Source organism: Hippocampus zosterae, chromosome 6 (genome assembly GCF_025434085.1).
Source record: "Hippocampus zosterae strain Florida chromosome 6, ASM2543408v3, whole genome shotgun sequence".
Classification (NCBI taxonomy): domain Eukaryota; kingdom Metazoa; phylum Chordata; class Actinopteri; order Syngnathiformes; family Syngnathidae; genus Hippocampus; species Hippocampus zosterae.
In genome coordinates this window covers 20,634,466-20,652,375 of record NC_067456.1, presented here as the reverse complement: position 1 = coordinate 20,652,375, position 17,910 = coordinate 20,634,466, and the positions used below count along the sequence as shown (strand labels likewise).

The 17,910-nt window shown below is 40.7% G+C and overlaps 1 protein-coding gene across 2 annotated transcripts in view; it reads right to left on the bottom strand.

The window, feature by feature from the left end:
* Positions 1–17,535, bottom strand: part of mtmr3 (myotubularin related protein 3) — a 36,911-nt gene extending 19,376 nt beyond the window's left edge. For both annotated transcript variants that reach the window (XM_052068192.1, XM_052068193.1), the window contains exons 1-10: positions 17,332–17,535; positions 15,943–16,016; positions 11,239–11,284; positions 9,894–9,983; positions 9,313–9,429; positions 3,203–3,285; positions 2,781–2,947; positions 2,601–2,697; positions 2,191–2,304; positions 1,026–1,216 (exon numbers count right to left, since the gene is read on the bottom strand). In XM_052068192.1, the coding sequence (XP_051924152.1) occupies positions 1,026–1,216; positions 2,191–2,304; positions 2,601–2,697; positions 2,781–2,947; positions 3,203–3,285; positions 9,313–9,429; positions 9,894–9,983; positions 11,239–11,241 (862 nt within the window). In that variant the 5' untranslated portion in view covers positions 11,242–11,284; positions 15,943–16,016; positions 17,332–17,535. The remainder of the gene's footprint in view (positions 1–1,025; positions 1,217–2,190; positions 2,305–2,600; positions 2,698–2,780; positions 2,948–3,202; positions 3,286–9,312; positions 9,430–9,893; positions 9,984–11,238; positions 11,285–15,942; positions 16,017–17,331) is intronic.
* Positions 17,536–17,910: the final 375 nt, after the last annotated feature.

The window sequence follows — 17,910 nt, the reverse complement described above, 5'->3', positions numbered from 1 at the left end:
AATGAGAACTAAATGAATTGTTATAATTTAATAACTCCAAACTAGCCGAGCTAAAATCCTCTGGTCGTTGATAAAAACACGTTGCTTGATTTCCATAACAAATTTTCAGCAGAAGTGCACAGCACGTTCTTAAAAAGGTGAAATATTTATTTTATGATTGACAAAATTACAACACTATATATACCGTGGTTTAAAGACAATTCTTTTAGATGTTCAAAAATTAAATTGACAAATAATCAATTCTCAAATTAAATAAACTATTTTGATAATTGTTTAACTTAAAATTGTTGAGATCCTCGGAATGTCAACTTCCCAGTTGGAAATATTCAGATTCTCTAGTCCTCCATGAAAGCAGACTTAACAAAATCCATGCAAAGGGCATTTTATCGTGTTTTGTTTGTGCAGAATCCAGGCATTCAACCTCAGGTATGTTTTTATGTTTTTTACCAGGACACTTTCTAGTCCCACGACACCAAACACCAGGACCAAAAATAGATTCGCTTTCAAGCTCACATACTGTATACACTATGGCAGCACAGACTGAAGACGGAGTGAGCGAGGTCGCGTTAGCTGTAATGACTTTCCATTTATCATACGTTATCATACATTATTGAATTTTTTTGAATTAGTAGAAATCAAAAGAATTTGAAGCCGTCGGCTATTATTGCGCTGCTTTTTACAGACGCTTTTGAATTCTGCTGTGAAATCATTTCACTACAGGTATCAAGTCAAATTTTGGGTATTGCGACAACAGGGAGGTGGACATACTTTAATAAACCAATTTGTCTCCTTAATTTAACAATGTCAATGTCCCAAATCAGTCTCTAAGGCTTTGAAAGGCATTTGAGCCTGCTGATTCAGGCCCAGACAAGCTGGATTGCGCAAACTTGCCTACCACAAACTCATTTACCCCAAAGGTCGGGGAATCCGTGTCGCGTCAGATGAAAGTCAGTGTGTGTGTGTGTTTTGCCTCCTGTCGCGATAGCAGCAAAAGGTTGTCACAGGCAGACTGAGTGAGTCCTCACCAAAGTCAGTGTCAGGCAATTCTGAGCCGTTGACATAGGTTCCATTGGGGAGGTGTTTGTGAGAAGTGCTGTCCACTGCACAGGCCTTGGCAATGGATTGAACTAAGTGCTCATCATCTGCATTTCGCCAGCCCCACCAGCTGACCTCTGGCTGGCCGCAACGGGCGATCACAGCTCCTGTGCTTAGGTGCCTGAACGTATGAATTAAGGAATATGAACAAGCAAGAAGCTAAAACACAAATTGTTCAACGCTCTATTACTGTACAGTGAAACTCCTCTACAACAAATTCATATTTTTTTTCACAAAGGGGGACTTTTCACTGTAGCAAATTTGGTCTCAGACCTAAACACGAACACACACAAAAAAAGTATATGCATACTTTTTTTTAATTCCAATAGTGCATAAGTATCAGCATACACTTATTTGACACTTCATATAGCCAGAGTAGAAAGAAAAAAAAAAGCGAAAGGAATTGCGAAATTTACGATAAGCGTTTACTTTCACTTACATCAATTTCTTGCATAATGTCTTTTATTTTTCTTCCTCCATCTTTCATTTTTATTATCTTCATCCTGTCTTCAAGCATTAAAGTTTTTCTTAACTCCTTGGTATGCAAAGGTCCGTTTTGTCGCCATTTTAGCAATGCAACTCGTGCTGCGTCTGAAACAAATACTTCCTGTACTACTCGCATGTGTAAAACAGTGTGGTGGTGGTTGTTGCCGTTTCCGAGCTAAGCATTAGCGGTGGCTGTGGCAGGCTAAGGTTGGATCAGACTTTTGCAGAAGGCTTGTTTTCATTGTAGTGAATCTCGTTGCGAGGCAAGAGCAGAGAAAAAGATTTCGTACAATAGAACTGGGGGACTTTTCGTTGTAGGGGCAGCAGAAAAGCGGGAATGGCTTTCATGCATGAAATGTTTTTCACACCATGTATGTTTCGTCGAAGAGGAGTTTCACTGTAATATAATTATTAGTACACCAAGGTAAAATATAGTTCCCAATAAAACTCTCGACCAAGTGATCTACACTTCTTGGTGGTGGTGGTGAAAGTTGTCTATATGAATACTGACCTCAGCCTTTGAGACTGCACATAGTCAATAACACAGTACACAGAAGAGGAAGCTAGAGTGTGAAGTTTGACATTTATAGAGGACCAAAACAAACTGACCTATATACCACTGCAGGAAACCTCTTCCAGGAACGAAATGCTGCCACATTTTCCAGTTCCTTGTCAGTGATCCAGGCTGGGACAAGAAGCTGCTGGGGATAGCTGGGACAAAGCCTGGCAACAGCAAGGGGCACACAGAAAGGTGGTAAAGTCATAGCATAAAAGAGGGCATCGGACCTGACTAAATGTATTCGTGAAAGCTCAACAAAAAGCTTGGTCGACAGACATCTAATCCTGGGCTGAGCCTTTTTGTGCCCTGTGTGCAGCACCAGTGGAGAACAAAACAACCACCACAAAATGTCTCTCGCACGCTGATCTGCACTGTACGCCAATGAAAGCAAAGGCTAGAATCAGTAAGGCATGCTTAATCAATGGAGCAGAACGGTATGTGTAAAGCAAGCTGCCTTCACCTAAATTTGCTGTTGATATCAGATATCCTCCAGGCATTCTGAGTGTCAAAGCCCATCCTCTCCACCTCATTCTTGAACCAGGAGGTCACATGTTCACCTTCAGAGCAGAAAAATCCGATATGGCCAGAGTGCTTAGACCAGTGCTGTTATTGGAGGGCTTCAGTTTCAAATCTGGGCTACCTGGTCTGCAAAGCTCTCCGTGCTGCTCCTTCTCTCCGGCGTACACATCCATGCACCAGGCGTGAAAGGCGAACGAGAAGAGATCCTCCAAGCGAGAGGGTGGGCGCACTACTGCATTGAGACGCTTCAGCCATTCCTGACATTGCTCAAAGGTGGAGAACTGACACCTGGGAATTCAAACACAGTAAAAGCAAACTTTTCAGTTGGTTTCTTTATGATAACTGCACAACAGAAGTGTTTGCTGCTCTGGTGATCTTCAGAATAATTACACAGACGGCTAGCTTTTGATGTTGATAACGCCAAAAAGATGCTACCTATTTTGCCAAATAGAGCGCTAGATGGTTAACTATTCCTGTGAGAAGGAAGTGGTGCTGTTCACACTGGCTTTGGGTCATGTATGGGTGTGTCACCTCTCGCCTTACCTAACAACTTTACAGTCCTTACAGGTGACATGCAGCTGGAACATATCACGACACTCCACACACTCAATGAGCTGCAGAGGCACCTGCAAAAACACAAGGAGTCAGAAAGGGTACATAGAGAAACACCTACAACTCATTCATCATCATCATTGGCCAAGCTCATGACATAAGACGACCTTCATGCAAATAATGAGCTGCAAAGTACAGTAATGCACCCACTTGTAATCGAAAAACGAATAGATTAGTCGTCACTTAGCATTATCATGAATATTTCACATATTTCCCCAAAGCTCTGTTAATACACAATCTATTTAAGTATGGAGGCAATCAAAAAAAGCACCCGAACAAGACTGTGTCTTGATTTCCATTTTAGCTTCGAGCAATCCAGAATTAGAATACAGTAATACACAATTGTTGGACTGGCTGTAGCGCATGCTTTGAATACTTTGTGGAAATACCTAGCCTACTTTGAAATAAGCTTTGCTAGGACGACTTTTCAGCCACATAACAGGCTCAGGCTGCTGTTTGCATGCAGTCTGGATTCATGCATGATTGACGGCCAGTCATCAGTCGGCCAAGTTTCTGTAGCTACACTATGATGACAGGCTTTCCATCTGATGGAGGCTTTGTTGCTGTAAATACATTGTTCGAGACTTGCATGGTTAGTGTTCCCACACATCAACAGTCTCATTTAATTTATCTCTTGGACTTAAACATGGTCATTAAGAAAGTCTTACAGGCAGACACCATATTTCATAAAACCACCCCACACCGTGCATTTCGGTTTGATACTTACTGACACCTCACAACAACAACTCTGTCCCAGGACAAGATAGAAAAAAAAATAATGTAAGCAGTGCTCGATTGATTTGTTTCAGCACTATTCACCAGAAAGGGCTGTTTTGGCATTAGAGGCATTCAGCATCTATTATTCTTTGACAATCAATGTACATTTTATTGTACAGTGAACGGCCACACATCTGTGGTTCAACATTCACAAAGTCAATTGGGATACTGACATGCCGATATTTATTTAATCTTATCCGTCTTGATTAAGAGTTGAGGAATAGCTGCACATGGTTCACACTGCCGAATCGAAGAAAATGACTGAGTCCACACTCTATGTGTCACAAAGTGAGGAGCCACCAGTATACCGCTCACTGTCAGAGGAGCAATCTGTGAAACTTTAATTTTTGCAACGGAGTTGTGGAGAAGTGACTCCTTTCTCGAGGTGTCAAAAGTTGATAACTAAACGGTTAACAATTTAATCACCAACTACTGTAATAAGTGAATTGTTTAGAGATATTGTTCAACTCAGAATTGTCCAAATCCTCAGAAGTCATCCTCTCAAAAGTAATTGTTCTGTGATTTTGAAGAGCACATCTTTGAAGAGCACAGACTCATTATCAATTGTTTAATGAAAATAAGATGTGTAAACATCTACTTTTAGTTGGGAAAACAATGAATGGAATCAGTTTCAAAAAGATTTGTGAGTACAATATTATTCCCTCAGGTGTGATGTTAGTTAAGTGTTGTTAAGTTTTATATTTAAGAGGTACCAAATAAATAACAATACTGTAATTGCTTAACAGTAGTTGAAAAAAATATGTTCTGTAACACTCCTTAAAGGAAAATAACAGATTACACAATGGAAAAATGTTCAGAATAATTTATTGTAAAAATATTCCCCAGTGACAGCCCTACTCCTTTCACACATTGGGTCATTCACTTGAATGAGAGAGGTCTCTAACCACCAGAGCGAAGCATCACCACTTCCATGGTCCGACAGTAGTGGCTTGTGGTGGCTTCAAGCCGCTGCCAACTCGCTTCAGACGCAGAGTGAAGATGACGAGTCGCTGACTCGGAGGAGCAGTCAATTGAATGTTTTTCTCTCTCTGTGTATCATACAGGTATACGATGTATGCCACTGACGCAATTGTTAGTTGTTTGGAACTATTTTGTGTGGAAGGTTACAGCGTTCCGTGTCCATATAAATAGAGCGGGTGGAGCTTCTCTGTGTTCGTCTGACAGTGACAGTGCGCTGCTGTTGTAGCGACCTAGCGAAAATTAAACGTCTCCAGTGTTGTCATCGAACCAAGTGTAGTCATCCGAAATGAGGTAGACACAAAAACCGTAGAGAGACTTTCGTGCAAGAAGGACAAACATAATCAACATAGCCTGACTTCACTCCCCCCTTTCAGAATGGTTTGCCCCAGCAGCACGAGGTAAGTGCTTGCGCTTGTTTGTATGGCCGGCAGTTTTGAATACAGCGGCACATAACGGAACACTGGTGTCCGGGGTCTCGTTATTCTCCAACAAACATACAGAAACAGAATGCTGTGTTCAAAGCAAACTTGAGAAAAACGAAGTATGCAACGATGGTTTAAATCCACTATAGGCTGAGTACTAGTTTACCTTAGCTGTGCACTTTATAATGTTACATTGCTCTGTTTTGATTTCATTAAAAAAGCTGTTAAAGCAGCTGTCGTGTGACAAAATATTTTTTTTCACCGTTGTTGATGGACAGTAATATTGTGAGAGATTATGTGTGAACAACTGCTCCAAGTGAAAAATGTTCATGTAAAATTGAAAATTGAAATTGTTATTTCAGTAAATATTTGCATTTGGCACATAGAAAACTGATTCATGATTCCAAGTTGATGAGAGCATTAAAATGGGGAAAAAAATAGGACAAGAAATGTAAAAGGAAATTCAGAAACGTTAAAAAATGTGAGTAATCACGATTAATTTTTAAGTTCATTTGAGTTAATTATGACAGTTGCATTTTTAATTAGATTAAATATTTTAATCGTTTGACAGCTCTAATTATAATATTATTGTAGCAGTAGCAAGACTGTGAAAGTGGGTTACACCCTCAAGTGTGTGTTAAATAACCATGTCCCTACATTTGAGTGCTGATGTTACAACACTTCAACAGAACCTTGAGTAATTCAGCATTCGTTTTTATGATGTCTTCTGCTGACTTTAACTGGGAACTAGATTTCATGATATACAGAGGGAGAAATGAAACTCAAAAAACGCGTCATTGCATAACTTTCCTGTCGTGACAAGTTGGCGGGAAGGCAGAAGGGTTATCTGATGTGTAACTGCTTGGTGCTTTCTACCGCCTTATTACTTATTACTTATTACTGATTCGTCTTACTGTTTATTGTATATGTTAAATCGCTCCATGTACAGCACTTTGTATGCAGCGATGGCTGTTTGAAAGTGCTCTATAAATACTGTTGACTTGACTTGACTTGAATGTAGCACGTTTGCTTATCTTCTATTTAGACTTGCTGAATACTATAACAAGCACTGATAATATTTATGAAATGTGCATGCTGCCAGAGAAGTGAACTGAAAACATTTGCCATTCGAGTTGCAGAAACATGAAAGCGGTTTAAAATGTCAAAATACACCTTTGTAGTGGCACAAGAGGATGTATTGTACAAAGTCACTATGAATTGGCAACAAAGTGAGCTTCCTTTGGAACTGCTGAAATGAGAGCAAGGGATGGGATGACTGTTACACATCTCTTCTGGCACAACTTTACAGGGTTCCCACTCTTCCACTTGCTTTTTATTTATGGACCTTTTAATGACTTTTGTGGACCAATTTAGCCATTTTTAGGGACTTTTTCTCCATTCGGCGGGGGATTCATGGTGGATTTAATGCCCGCTCAGCAATACACGGGCTGAACAGAAAGCCACATATCACTGAGTTGGTGTTCAAATCATTGCTGCCCAAGGAAGGGCACATCTTTATTTTTAGGGGCAATCACATAACCCTTTGACATACTGTACGTCAAATTTTCACTTTGCTACCTGTATCACAGGTAGGAAAATGAACAAAAACTTTTTTAATTAATTCTCAAATAAAACACACAAAGAAAATTTTTAATTGAGAAAATATAAAACGAATAAACACAACTCTAAGAACAGAGCCATATGGTCATATGGGTCACCTGGACAGGGTTTAGAAAAATCAGGTTTCACTAACAGTAGTACTGATTGCCCATTTTAGCAGTATCCAGTATAGCTGAACAGCTGAAATGCATGTCAGAAGTCGAAATCCCAAATGGTCCAACCCTATTATTTTCCCTCATATCACCTTCAATGATCAGACATGTTTTATAATGACAAATATGAAACTGATATGGCAATTGGGGAATAGCAGAGAGTGACTTAGTTCTTGGCGATCAATTTTCTTCTGTTTTGCTGTGTGCCTCAATGCATTTGACTTGACCAGGAAGCTATATGGAAAGTAACTCTCACGGAGATGCCCTTCTTGCACACTCGGCAGTAGGCCAATGTATAATCGCCAGCAATTTTTCCAACCCAAACACAGAACTCCAGCTTCTCCAGCCACGCCACTCGAAAATAACATTGTCCCGGAATATTTGTAGCGACACCACTCGAGCGAAGCGCACCTCAGCAGTCGAAAGTCCGCTGCTCTCTGCTGTGCTGTGTGTGCGTCCGCGCCAACATGTACGCACGCGCACGTCTTTTGGTTTCAACCAAGCAACCGACATCACAAATCAAATACACTTTGATCCATGACAACAAAAAGCTAGCCTAGCCGAAACAACAGTTAAGCTTAGCTGACGCACACACAGCAGAGAGCAGCGGACTATCGACTGCGGAGGCGCGCTTCGCTCGAGTGGCGTTGCTACATATTTGTCTGTCACTTGTTGAGATCGATAAATTCGATGACTAGATTTTTCCAGAAAATACGGTAATTGTTTGCCGAGCCAGTAACCAAACCATCCATGATGGCGTCAATCTATTGTTGTTTCCCGGACTGACACGAAGTGATCACGTGATCATCGTCGGAACTAATCGGAGATGGCGAAAAAGCAGAGCGGGTACCAGGTCCTGCGTGTTCCGACAAAACTATGAATTGGAAGGGTGGGGAAAATGACATACACAAATTAACACCGCAAGTTAATTTTTATGGATTTTAGAAGATTTCCCTGAAAATTATGGACAATTAAGAACATAATTTTACAACTTCTTTTTTAATTGATTTTTATGAACTTTATGGACCCGTACGAACCCTGCTTTCGCCATGTAAACTGCTAGTGCAGAGAATATACAGTAATCCCTCGCCACTTCATGCTTCACGTTTTGCGGGTTCAATGCTTCAGGGGTTTCTTCAAAATACTATATTCATAAGATAAGAAAACCTTTAGTTGTCTCTCAATGGAGAAATTTCCATTATCATAAATAAATAAGTCAATATAAAATTTAAAAAAACGTTTTTTTAAGTACAGCCATATTGCGGAAAGATACGTTGTTTCATATTGATGCATGAGGGAGGTTTCCGTGCTTGCCGAACATAAAGCTGACATGACTCAGAAGCTTTGTACATGCCTGTACTTTACTGTACTGACTGACTACATGCCACGGGCACTCAAACAAGGCACGTGATTGGTCCCCGGCACGACATAAATGAGAGTGCAAAAGGATTTATCCTGTGAGTTGATTGGCTGCGCATCATCGCAGCCCCACCCAGCACTTTCCTTGTTGCATCTCGTCACGCTGTTGACAGTCTTTGCATACCGTGTCTTAGTGTTGGGTTGGCAATAACTTTTTTGTTTAAGCGATAATTTTACAGCGTAGGAGGTATTCATGCAGAGTGTCGGCACATACATGCACTTGAATGGCAAGTGAAAGGGGTGAGAAGTGTCCGTGAGTTATTTAGGATATAAGTAAATCCATTAGTAATTAGTCGATTCAAGTTGTTATGGCTGAAATTATTGATTTTACAAATAACTGCAGTTTCAATACATTGTGCATTTTGGGTAGAACGCATGGGATTGACTTTTTTTCAAAGGTTGATTTATCCTTATTTGTTACCACACAGGGTCTGAAGATGTTCTGAATTTTTTTGCAGAATACACACACATTCCAGTACGAACGTTTGCCGCACAAATTGGTGCATATGTGCGGTTAGTGAATGAGGTCCAACATCCCCACAATGCCTCTATCCATTCACAAAACATAAGTATGGCAGTACTCTATTTGGACACTTCCAAATGTAAACCCAGGTGTGCTACATATTTGCTCATCAACTATCAACTCCATGACTTTTCGAAAGGTACTTACGTTGACAACAGACCGTTTGAACTTGATGTGTAGACGGTAGTTGGACATTGCAATGATGGCATCCTCTGCCCTCCCCACATACTCCGTGAACTCCCCATGCAGCTCAGGAAAGGGCACCTAACAAGAGCATGAGATTCAACATTTCAAAGACGTGCGCACAGCATATAAATCATTAGATTGGCTTTATAACTTTGCCACACTTGTGTCTCACCTGCATGCAAGTTCATGCAAGTGGAATTTTGTTTTACTATCAGGGGTATTCCGGTAATTTGCAAAAAACATAAAATGTCTTCAACATTCCGGTTTAAAAGTCTTGGAAAGGCAATCCTTTATTTTCATACTATAGGTCACACTTTTTCCCCCAGTTCGGCTGGTCATGCAACATACATATATATTAAAATTATTTAGAGTTCAGACTGGCAACAAAAATCCCCGTTTGCTAATCATGATGAAAGGCTGCAAACGAGCCCCACTCGGCTTCGAAGCTGCCTCTTTTAACTATTTAGCAAGTAGAAAGCAACGCTCTACAGGCTTTAAGTCTTCAGATTGACCCGGGTAGACTTAACCTGAGGTGCCTTTACCTGCATGTTTTCTTCCTCCAGGACAGGGGATTTCTTTGGGAAAATTTGACTGGCCTGGATACACTCCGAGCTCTTCTGCCCCTCCTCCTCCTGCACACAAAAAGACCTGTTACCCTTACTGAACTCACATCGACGTAACAGCCACAAACCTCTTTCAGATATTTATTGGGTTTTGATATGGCTTTTGAAAGGCTTGCCAGAGAACACTTGGCAGACAAAATGATAAATACATTCAAAGCTGCTCCACAAACTGTTGGGGGTCACAAGACTTACTAACGACTACTTTGGACAGAGATGTAATTTGGAAGGGTAAGGGAACCATTATTCCACCACTTTCTTTGGCCTTGAGTTTTGAAGACGCAGCTAAATGTGACTGACTATTTTGTTATCCAATACTTGCAAAGTGTTTTGACCTTGGCACTGAAACATAAAGTCATTTCAAAGTTGTATTTATCCTGTTTGGAGTGTCAGCTGCAACTCACCTAACTTGCAAACCACTTCAGCTGATTTACAAAAAAAGACTTCAATTAAAAATACAGATAAGCATAATCTAAATACTGCGCACAGGGAAAAAAAAACAAGCGCAGCTCGTGAAAAAAAATGCGTTTGACGCCCCTGATCTAAGGAATGCTTCCTCAATGGCGTGTAAACGTAAATTGAATTTTCCATCTGGTGCACTTTTTCAAAGTAGCTGCCTGTTGATGTACAGATACAGAGGAGAAGCCTGTTTTCTCAAGGACAAAAAAAAATGGGTGGGTGGGGGGTGTCCTGCTGCTAGCATCATCTATACAGCCTCGTTGAGTCACAATATTGTGTAGACAAAGATGACAGTAGTCAAAAAGGCAGACAAATAATGGACAGTGTTTCTGCCTCAGCATAAAATGTTGATCACTAATCCACACTACTGGACACTTCAAAGTACTCAAAGACACTCCGCACTATTTGCACAATTGCCAATGTACCGTTGGTTACCTTACATTGCTTAACAACTGTCTGTACTTCTGTGTTCTGTCCTAAAAGTTCATTTTGTTTTTGTAGTTTCTTGCTGTAAGGCTGTATATAACACTGTCTAAAACAACCAGAGACCGATTCTTTGTGTGTGATTTGTGTGGTTGGCCAATTAAGAGGATTCTGATTCTGAACAGGATAACAAACTGAAAATAAATAAATAGGAGGGTGCCCTGCTTTGACAACAGCCTGAGGCAACCTTTGACTCATTAGTAGCTGACGTAACGGTCTGCTTCCTGATAAACGGCTGATAAGTATTTGAAATCAATATAGAGTTTCCAATTCTACAGACTGCATGCCGGATCTACCACAAAGCAGTGAAGAGAAGGAAGAGTACCATGGTGCGGGTCACCCAACTGGGAGGAAGCCTGACCTGGAGGAGCCTGTGTGAAGCAAACACATTACATCATGAAGCAATATGGAAGAAACAATAAGAAATCAGACAGTATCGTCGGACAAGCTCTTCGCGGAGGTTTTGTATTCCTTCATTGGATCATGTTTTGATGCAAGTCAACAGGGCAAAGGAAGAGTGTAAAGTGACTTAATATGGTATAATCGTGCATCGGACATTATCATGATTGTGAATGGTTGTCTTTATGGCCACGTTCACATTGCAGGGCGTGAGAACCAACTTAGATGGGTGGGTATTTTTGCTTTTTTAAAATTCTGATCTTTTTATGTCCTCGTTCACATTGTGAAAACAAATGCAACTTAGTATGTGAACAGAATGTGTTTGTGACATTGCAAAAAAAAAAAGAAATGAACTGAGCAGTTCAGACAGCCACGTAACAACACGGCCAAAAAGAAATCAGATTTGGGTCCCATTTGCCTCCAGTCATCTTACAACCCATACCACACTGAGCAGCGAAGGTTTGCGAGTGCTTGCGCACAGTCCAAATATTTATTTATTTTTGGTCAGTGTTCGTTCAAGGTCACCAGCCGTTGACCAGTTTAAATTGGCGCAAACAGTTTTTTTTGCCATCAAATGTTTCTTGAAACAAGACATAGCGCTTGCAGCCATTAGAACTGTTGGTTACTTCGAACGAACCCTGACGAAAAACCAACATCCTGTACTCTTGCAAATACTCGCAAACCTTTGCCGCTCCGTGGGACACAGGCTAAGTGTCAGCCTTGTGATTGACAGGTGATCCGCCCAGGTCGTATCTCCCCTCTCAAGCAAAAAAAGTAAGGTGGGAAAAGCTCCAGCTCAAGATAAGTATTTGACAATATTTGTTTTTAATCAAACAAGGAATGTGGTTTTAACTTAGCAACGGATGTACTTTTTTGTTAATTAATCATATTGTAAACTTGCTAACTTAATAAATTAGCAGAGGCACAAATAAATGTAATCGACTCACCAACAAGAGTCTTCCACAGTAAGGCAACTGGCTTACACTTTGGAAAGACTAAGGCTTGACATACTATGGTGTGGTCTTTTTAACTTTGAAAATGAAATGACAATAGCCTGCATATAAATCTTTGATAATGTTCAATGTGGTATGATGCAACAAAGTCACAAGTGCATTTATTAATAACGATTGCTTGTCTTCATCCACCTTTACTGTGGTGCAGATGATTCAAATTCATGTTTACTTTTTAATTTCTGCATGTATTTCTAGAGATTGTGTCTCGACCAATTCATTGCTTAAGTAGTGCAGTCCACTCATTTACATATCACTGTTTTATGCGACATTAAAAGATGAAGGGATAAAGCATACATTTGTTTACATTGTTGTTGTGATATGACTTAGGACATGCCACACTTTTGGTTGAATTTTGTGAAGTTGTCATAATAAATCTTTGAAAGGCTGCTAGTCAAAGTGTTAGCAAGTTAACAACTCTGACTGAGGTAGATCGACTGTCTTTCATCTTACGGTAATTTGAGGTTCAGTTACCATTCTTTTGGCATAAGCCTAACCTATAAAAACACATTTTTCAGACATTAAGGCGCACTTCAAATCCCTTTGTTTTCTTAGAAATCGATAGTGTGCCTTATATATGGCTGGATGTCGGCTTTTTAGTTTGTCGTCTTTAATTCAAATTCCTTCCTCTTAAGGTTGCATTCTCATCTGCATTTAATCACTAGCAGGTGTCTATGTTTTCGTCATCGTGGAATGACAACTAGTTCCTATTAGCCTCATGCTGTGGTCACACCAAACGCAAGCTCAGCATTTTTAGTGGCACTTTTCCCATGTTACAATGTGCAACCGCCAGGGAAATGGACACGGCCATGTTGAGTGGACTGACTTTTTCAGCTCATACTTTTTCAGCTGTTGAACCGGGTCAACCAAGATAGCATTTAGCATTAACCGTAGTAATCACACAACCAAGTAGCGCTGGGCGATATGATGATATATATCGTGATGGTGATAGGAAAGGGTTTCTTGTCACTTTTCACCTGCATGGCCATCCACAGTAAAATGCAAGTAGCAAGAACGACGGTGCAACGGTGACGGTTTTCCACTTACAATTGTTTTGCAACACAGTTGCCACCAGGTGGCAGACTGAACAACAACAATGTGAATCATATTACGTTGTCATCATACATCCCAGACATAAGGTGCAGTAGTAAATCTAATCGTTCATGAAAATTAAAAAATAACAAAAGGTGGGTGAATCCAAATAACAAATGTTACCTTGAGAAAGATTGAACTAACAACAAACACATATTTACTAATTAAAAATAACTAAACACTTAAAATTACACAAGGCACAACATAAACTGTTAAGCATAATGCTTTCCAAGTCTAAAATTGCATTTTGTTCTTCTCCAAAACACACCAAAAAAACCCCAGCATAATTGTGAATGTAGCTTTTAAAATTTTTCGTATAATTGAATGGCGGAGACGGCATGTGCGTAGTCTACTCTGCAGGTCAAAATTATTTACTGTAGAGCGCATCTTATTTATTTAATTTTTAAGAAACTTCTGTCAGAAGCATTACTATTATGCATTTTATTTTAGACTGACGTGTACATTTGTGGGGAAAAATATGTATAGGCTACTTTGCTTCTGTTCACATTTAATCATTTTAGATGGCAGCACGACTGGATGTATTTCTCATATCATATAGATAGATCGGTTTAATCTCGCTGTAAAAGTGGGTTGTAATGATAACGGCAATATCACAATATTAAAATTTCCACGAGATTGTCGTCATCATGTCACGATATTATAAGCACCACATCTGTTAAATAGGCCGGGTTATTTTCCATTCATGCAATACCAGCACCCTGGGGTGGTTCGTTCATTAGTGCAATTTCATTTGAATTAAGCATATTTTGGCCACCTACGTTTGAGTTCCCCCACAAAATGACTTCATTCACAATGTGTGCATGTATTAGTCAAGTCAATATTAAGGGTTACTAGCTGGCAACCAGTTCAGGGTGTCCCCAGCCCACTGCCCGAAGATGGCTGGGATAGGCTCCAGCACGCCCCGCGGCCCTTGTGAGGATGAGTGGATCAGAAAATGAATTGATAGATGGATGGATGGATTATTGTGGACAATGGACAATTGTGAATAGCACTGCGATTTATCCATTTTGTGTTTATATTGCACTTAATTGAACAGTGTTTGTTGTTTTTTTTTCTTCTTTCTACCTACATTCTTGCTGCTGGAGGCTGTAAATTTCCCCAGTGTGGGACAAATAAAGGATATCTTATCTTATTAGTGCTAGCAGCCGAACAGAGCATTGTAAACTATTCAGACCATGATATTTTGCGTTGCTGAACCAATAGGAGCACCTCACAATAAAACAATCGACCAACCGAATTTCTTTGTCACTGCTGTTATGGAGAGAAACTTAATATTGTGCTATTTCTTAAATTAAGTTAAAAAAAATGTTGACAATATTCTATTATTATTAATAATTATCATATCTCCAGGTTCATATTGTGATAATATTGTGTCATGACTTTGGATATCGCTATATCTCTACTTCAAAATAAATTTAGAAAATGGAAGCGGTCATAATATGTTGTGTAATTTTTTCATCGAATATCGGAATATATATCGTGGTAGATCGTTATTGTGATATCAAATGGCTTTTTCTTCCCCACCCCCATTGGCCAGCAATACAACTAATGGTCACCAGATTGACGAGCAATGTTAACCTTTTTTCCATCTGTAGGAGGATCCCCTTTTCAAAAAGAAGAAACCTCCGAACATACGATACAATTAGAATAAAGTAACATATTTGCCGCACTAAAAGGCTCACCTAAAGGCCTTCCATTTTCTTAAAAGCTCACAGCGCGCCTTAAAATCCGATGCGCCTTTTGTATGGTCATTACGGTAAAAGTCAACCCCAAAATGGCTCCTTGCTAGAGACATGCTTCCAACGCAGAGTTCAAACTTAAGGCAACAACTGCAACATTACCATTGTTGTATATCTGCACACTCAATGAACGTAAACATCGGTCAACAAGTGTTCGTTTCGCAGTTGAACACGGAAATAGAGCAGTGGCAAGAGAGTTCAACGTTAACGAGACAATGTTGTAACTTGCTGTTGGTTAAGTGAACTGTGTCACTGCTATATTAAATAAGTTTTACCGACATCTGATCATCGCTATATAAATCAGGGTGTAGTGTAGTGTTCTGTTGGCATTTCCTTGAGCGTGGCTCCATCTAGTGGATGCATTGTAGATTGCGTCCTATAATGGGTGCGTCCAATATATGAAAAAAAATTACAAAATAGGGCATTCATTGAACGTGCGCCTTTTAGTGTGGAAAATACGGTATTCCAGATACAATGCTTCACAAAGACAATGTGTCTTATGGATGAAACTAGACAGGTTAATTGATTTTGTGCCAAATAATATGCATTATCCGAATCGCTTATCCTTATGAGGGTCACGGGCGCGCTGTAGCCTATCTCACCTGTCTTCTAGCAGTAGGCGGGGTACAACCTTTGTACTTTATATCCAATTGCAATCGAAATATTAAGGAGGAAAAATAGCAATTTGGTTATTTTTCTAAATTGTTTCGCAAAACTGTCGATGGCTTGAAAAACGGTATAAAATTATGTAATATTGTTTGGTCTTACCACAAACAATCAGTGATGGAGAATGAGTCGTCCAAATGATCCTGTTCAGAAGTTCACAATTAAGACATGGAAATCTATGGAAACAAGGGCAAACAAATTGAATTAGGACAAAACTCTTAACTAACTTATTCCTGTTCTTAATTAAGCAGATGTTTAATGTTCCTTGTAAATATCAATGCATTTCTGTTCAGTGACACACACGAGGGAAAAGCGCTAGGCACACCCAGTCATTACATCTTAAATACTGGATGGCATCAATTTCATTTTTGAAGTCTCACTTTAACAGCAAGCAAAAAAAAAAATCTGATGATGTTCATCACATGCAATATTTTCAAGTGAGCCTTACAAATAGTTAGGGAATGAGACTGAAATGTGATCTGGACAGATCAGTGCCAGCTGATCTGGCCATTGACAAAACGAAAGGAGGGGCAGGAGACACGAGGCCGTGTGGTGCGAGGTGGCCAACGCACGCCGGTTAGTGCTGCTGGCGCAACCTGATAAAGCCTATCTGTCGGTCCCAACACACAAGACTTTGTTTATTGCATGGGCTCATGATCCGTGGCTGTGGCTCAGTGCGGCCCGGAGTTCAGAGTCGCACAGCTAAGCCCCTTAGAGCCTTAACGGCGCTTCTGTCCCGTGACATGCCACCGTGCATCACAGGCTGCAACACAAGCCCACAAACAAGCCAAACATACGAACTGGTTGTTGGCGAACTTCAGGAAGAACTGTTGATCGAGGCGACTGAGTGCAGTTTACACTGCAAAGTTGACGGCTCGACTTTGCGAGTCCAATGGCATTATTAAATCATGACAAATAGCTACAGTTCACCAAAGAGTCATATTGCAAGTCGACAAAACAATTATGCTCAGTGCACTGTGGCGTTACATTACCATTACACGGGAAAAGAAAACTATTTGCAGGCAAAACAGGGGGGCATCGCTGTGTTTGACTGTCTTTACGGGTTGTGCTAACAGTTCAGTCCAAACAAATCCCTGTACATTGGGCAACAAGTGCAACATTACCATTGTCGTACATCTGCACACTCGTTGGCCGATGTTTACGTTCATTCAGTGTTCGCAGAGTGACCGTCGCAGAGAATAAGACCGCAAAATTGCTCATGCTAATGAGCTAATGCTAACGCCCATCTGGCTACACGGATTTTAACAAGACAACCGCAAAGCGAACTTAAGGAACAACATTATGCCATATTGTCCAGCGTTTTTCTTGCTTACTTACACGCGGCTGCGGCCAGACAGTAGGCTGCTCAGCCCCCAAGAGCCACCGCAGCTCTGTGCAACTGTTGTTGTTGTTGTGAGATGGAGGGCGGACCCCAAAGCGAAGGCCTCCGTCAAAACACAACACCGAATGACTACAAGCCGGCACACTCACCAGTCAAACGAGCGAGGAGACGCTTCAATGCCACAGAATCATCCGAAACCCGTGCAGTTGACGAGCATAAAACGAATCTGCGGCGAATCAACGTAAGTCATGTCCGAGCCAAGGCTAGCTTGACTGTGCCCCTTTCCAGCACGGAGCCAACGTCGCCATTATCGCAAATTCTCCAAGCCCAACTTTACGTGTTTATGACGTCATCACGCCAAAGCAATGGCAATGGGCGGGGTTGGGGCGGCTCTCGGACCATGCGGTGCAATCATGTCAACACGGACGCTATTGTGCCCAAGTTTCTAAAGACATTTCTGATTGACGGTGTCAGAGAGCTACCGGTTATGTTTTCTATTGCGCTGCAGTTTGCAGTGGTGTAGATGCACTGCACTGGGATGTCAATTGCCTCTAATATTTGGTTGGCGCAAAAAGTCGCGGCATTCAATAATATTTTAGATTTTAAATTAGGTAACTACTGTAATTGAATTTCGTATAATAGCCTGGGGCAGAAACAAACGAAGCATCGGCTTTGGGCCGAGCGGTCTCTAGGGGGCCACCAAGAGCTACAAAAGAGGAAGAACACTA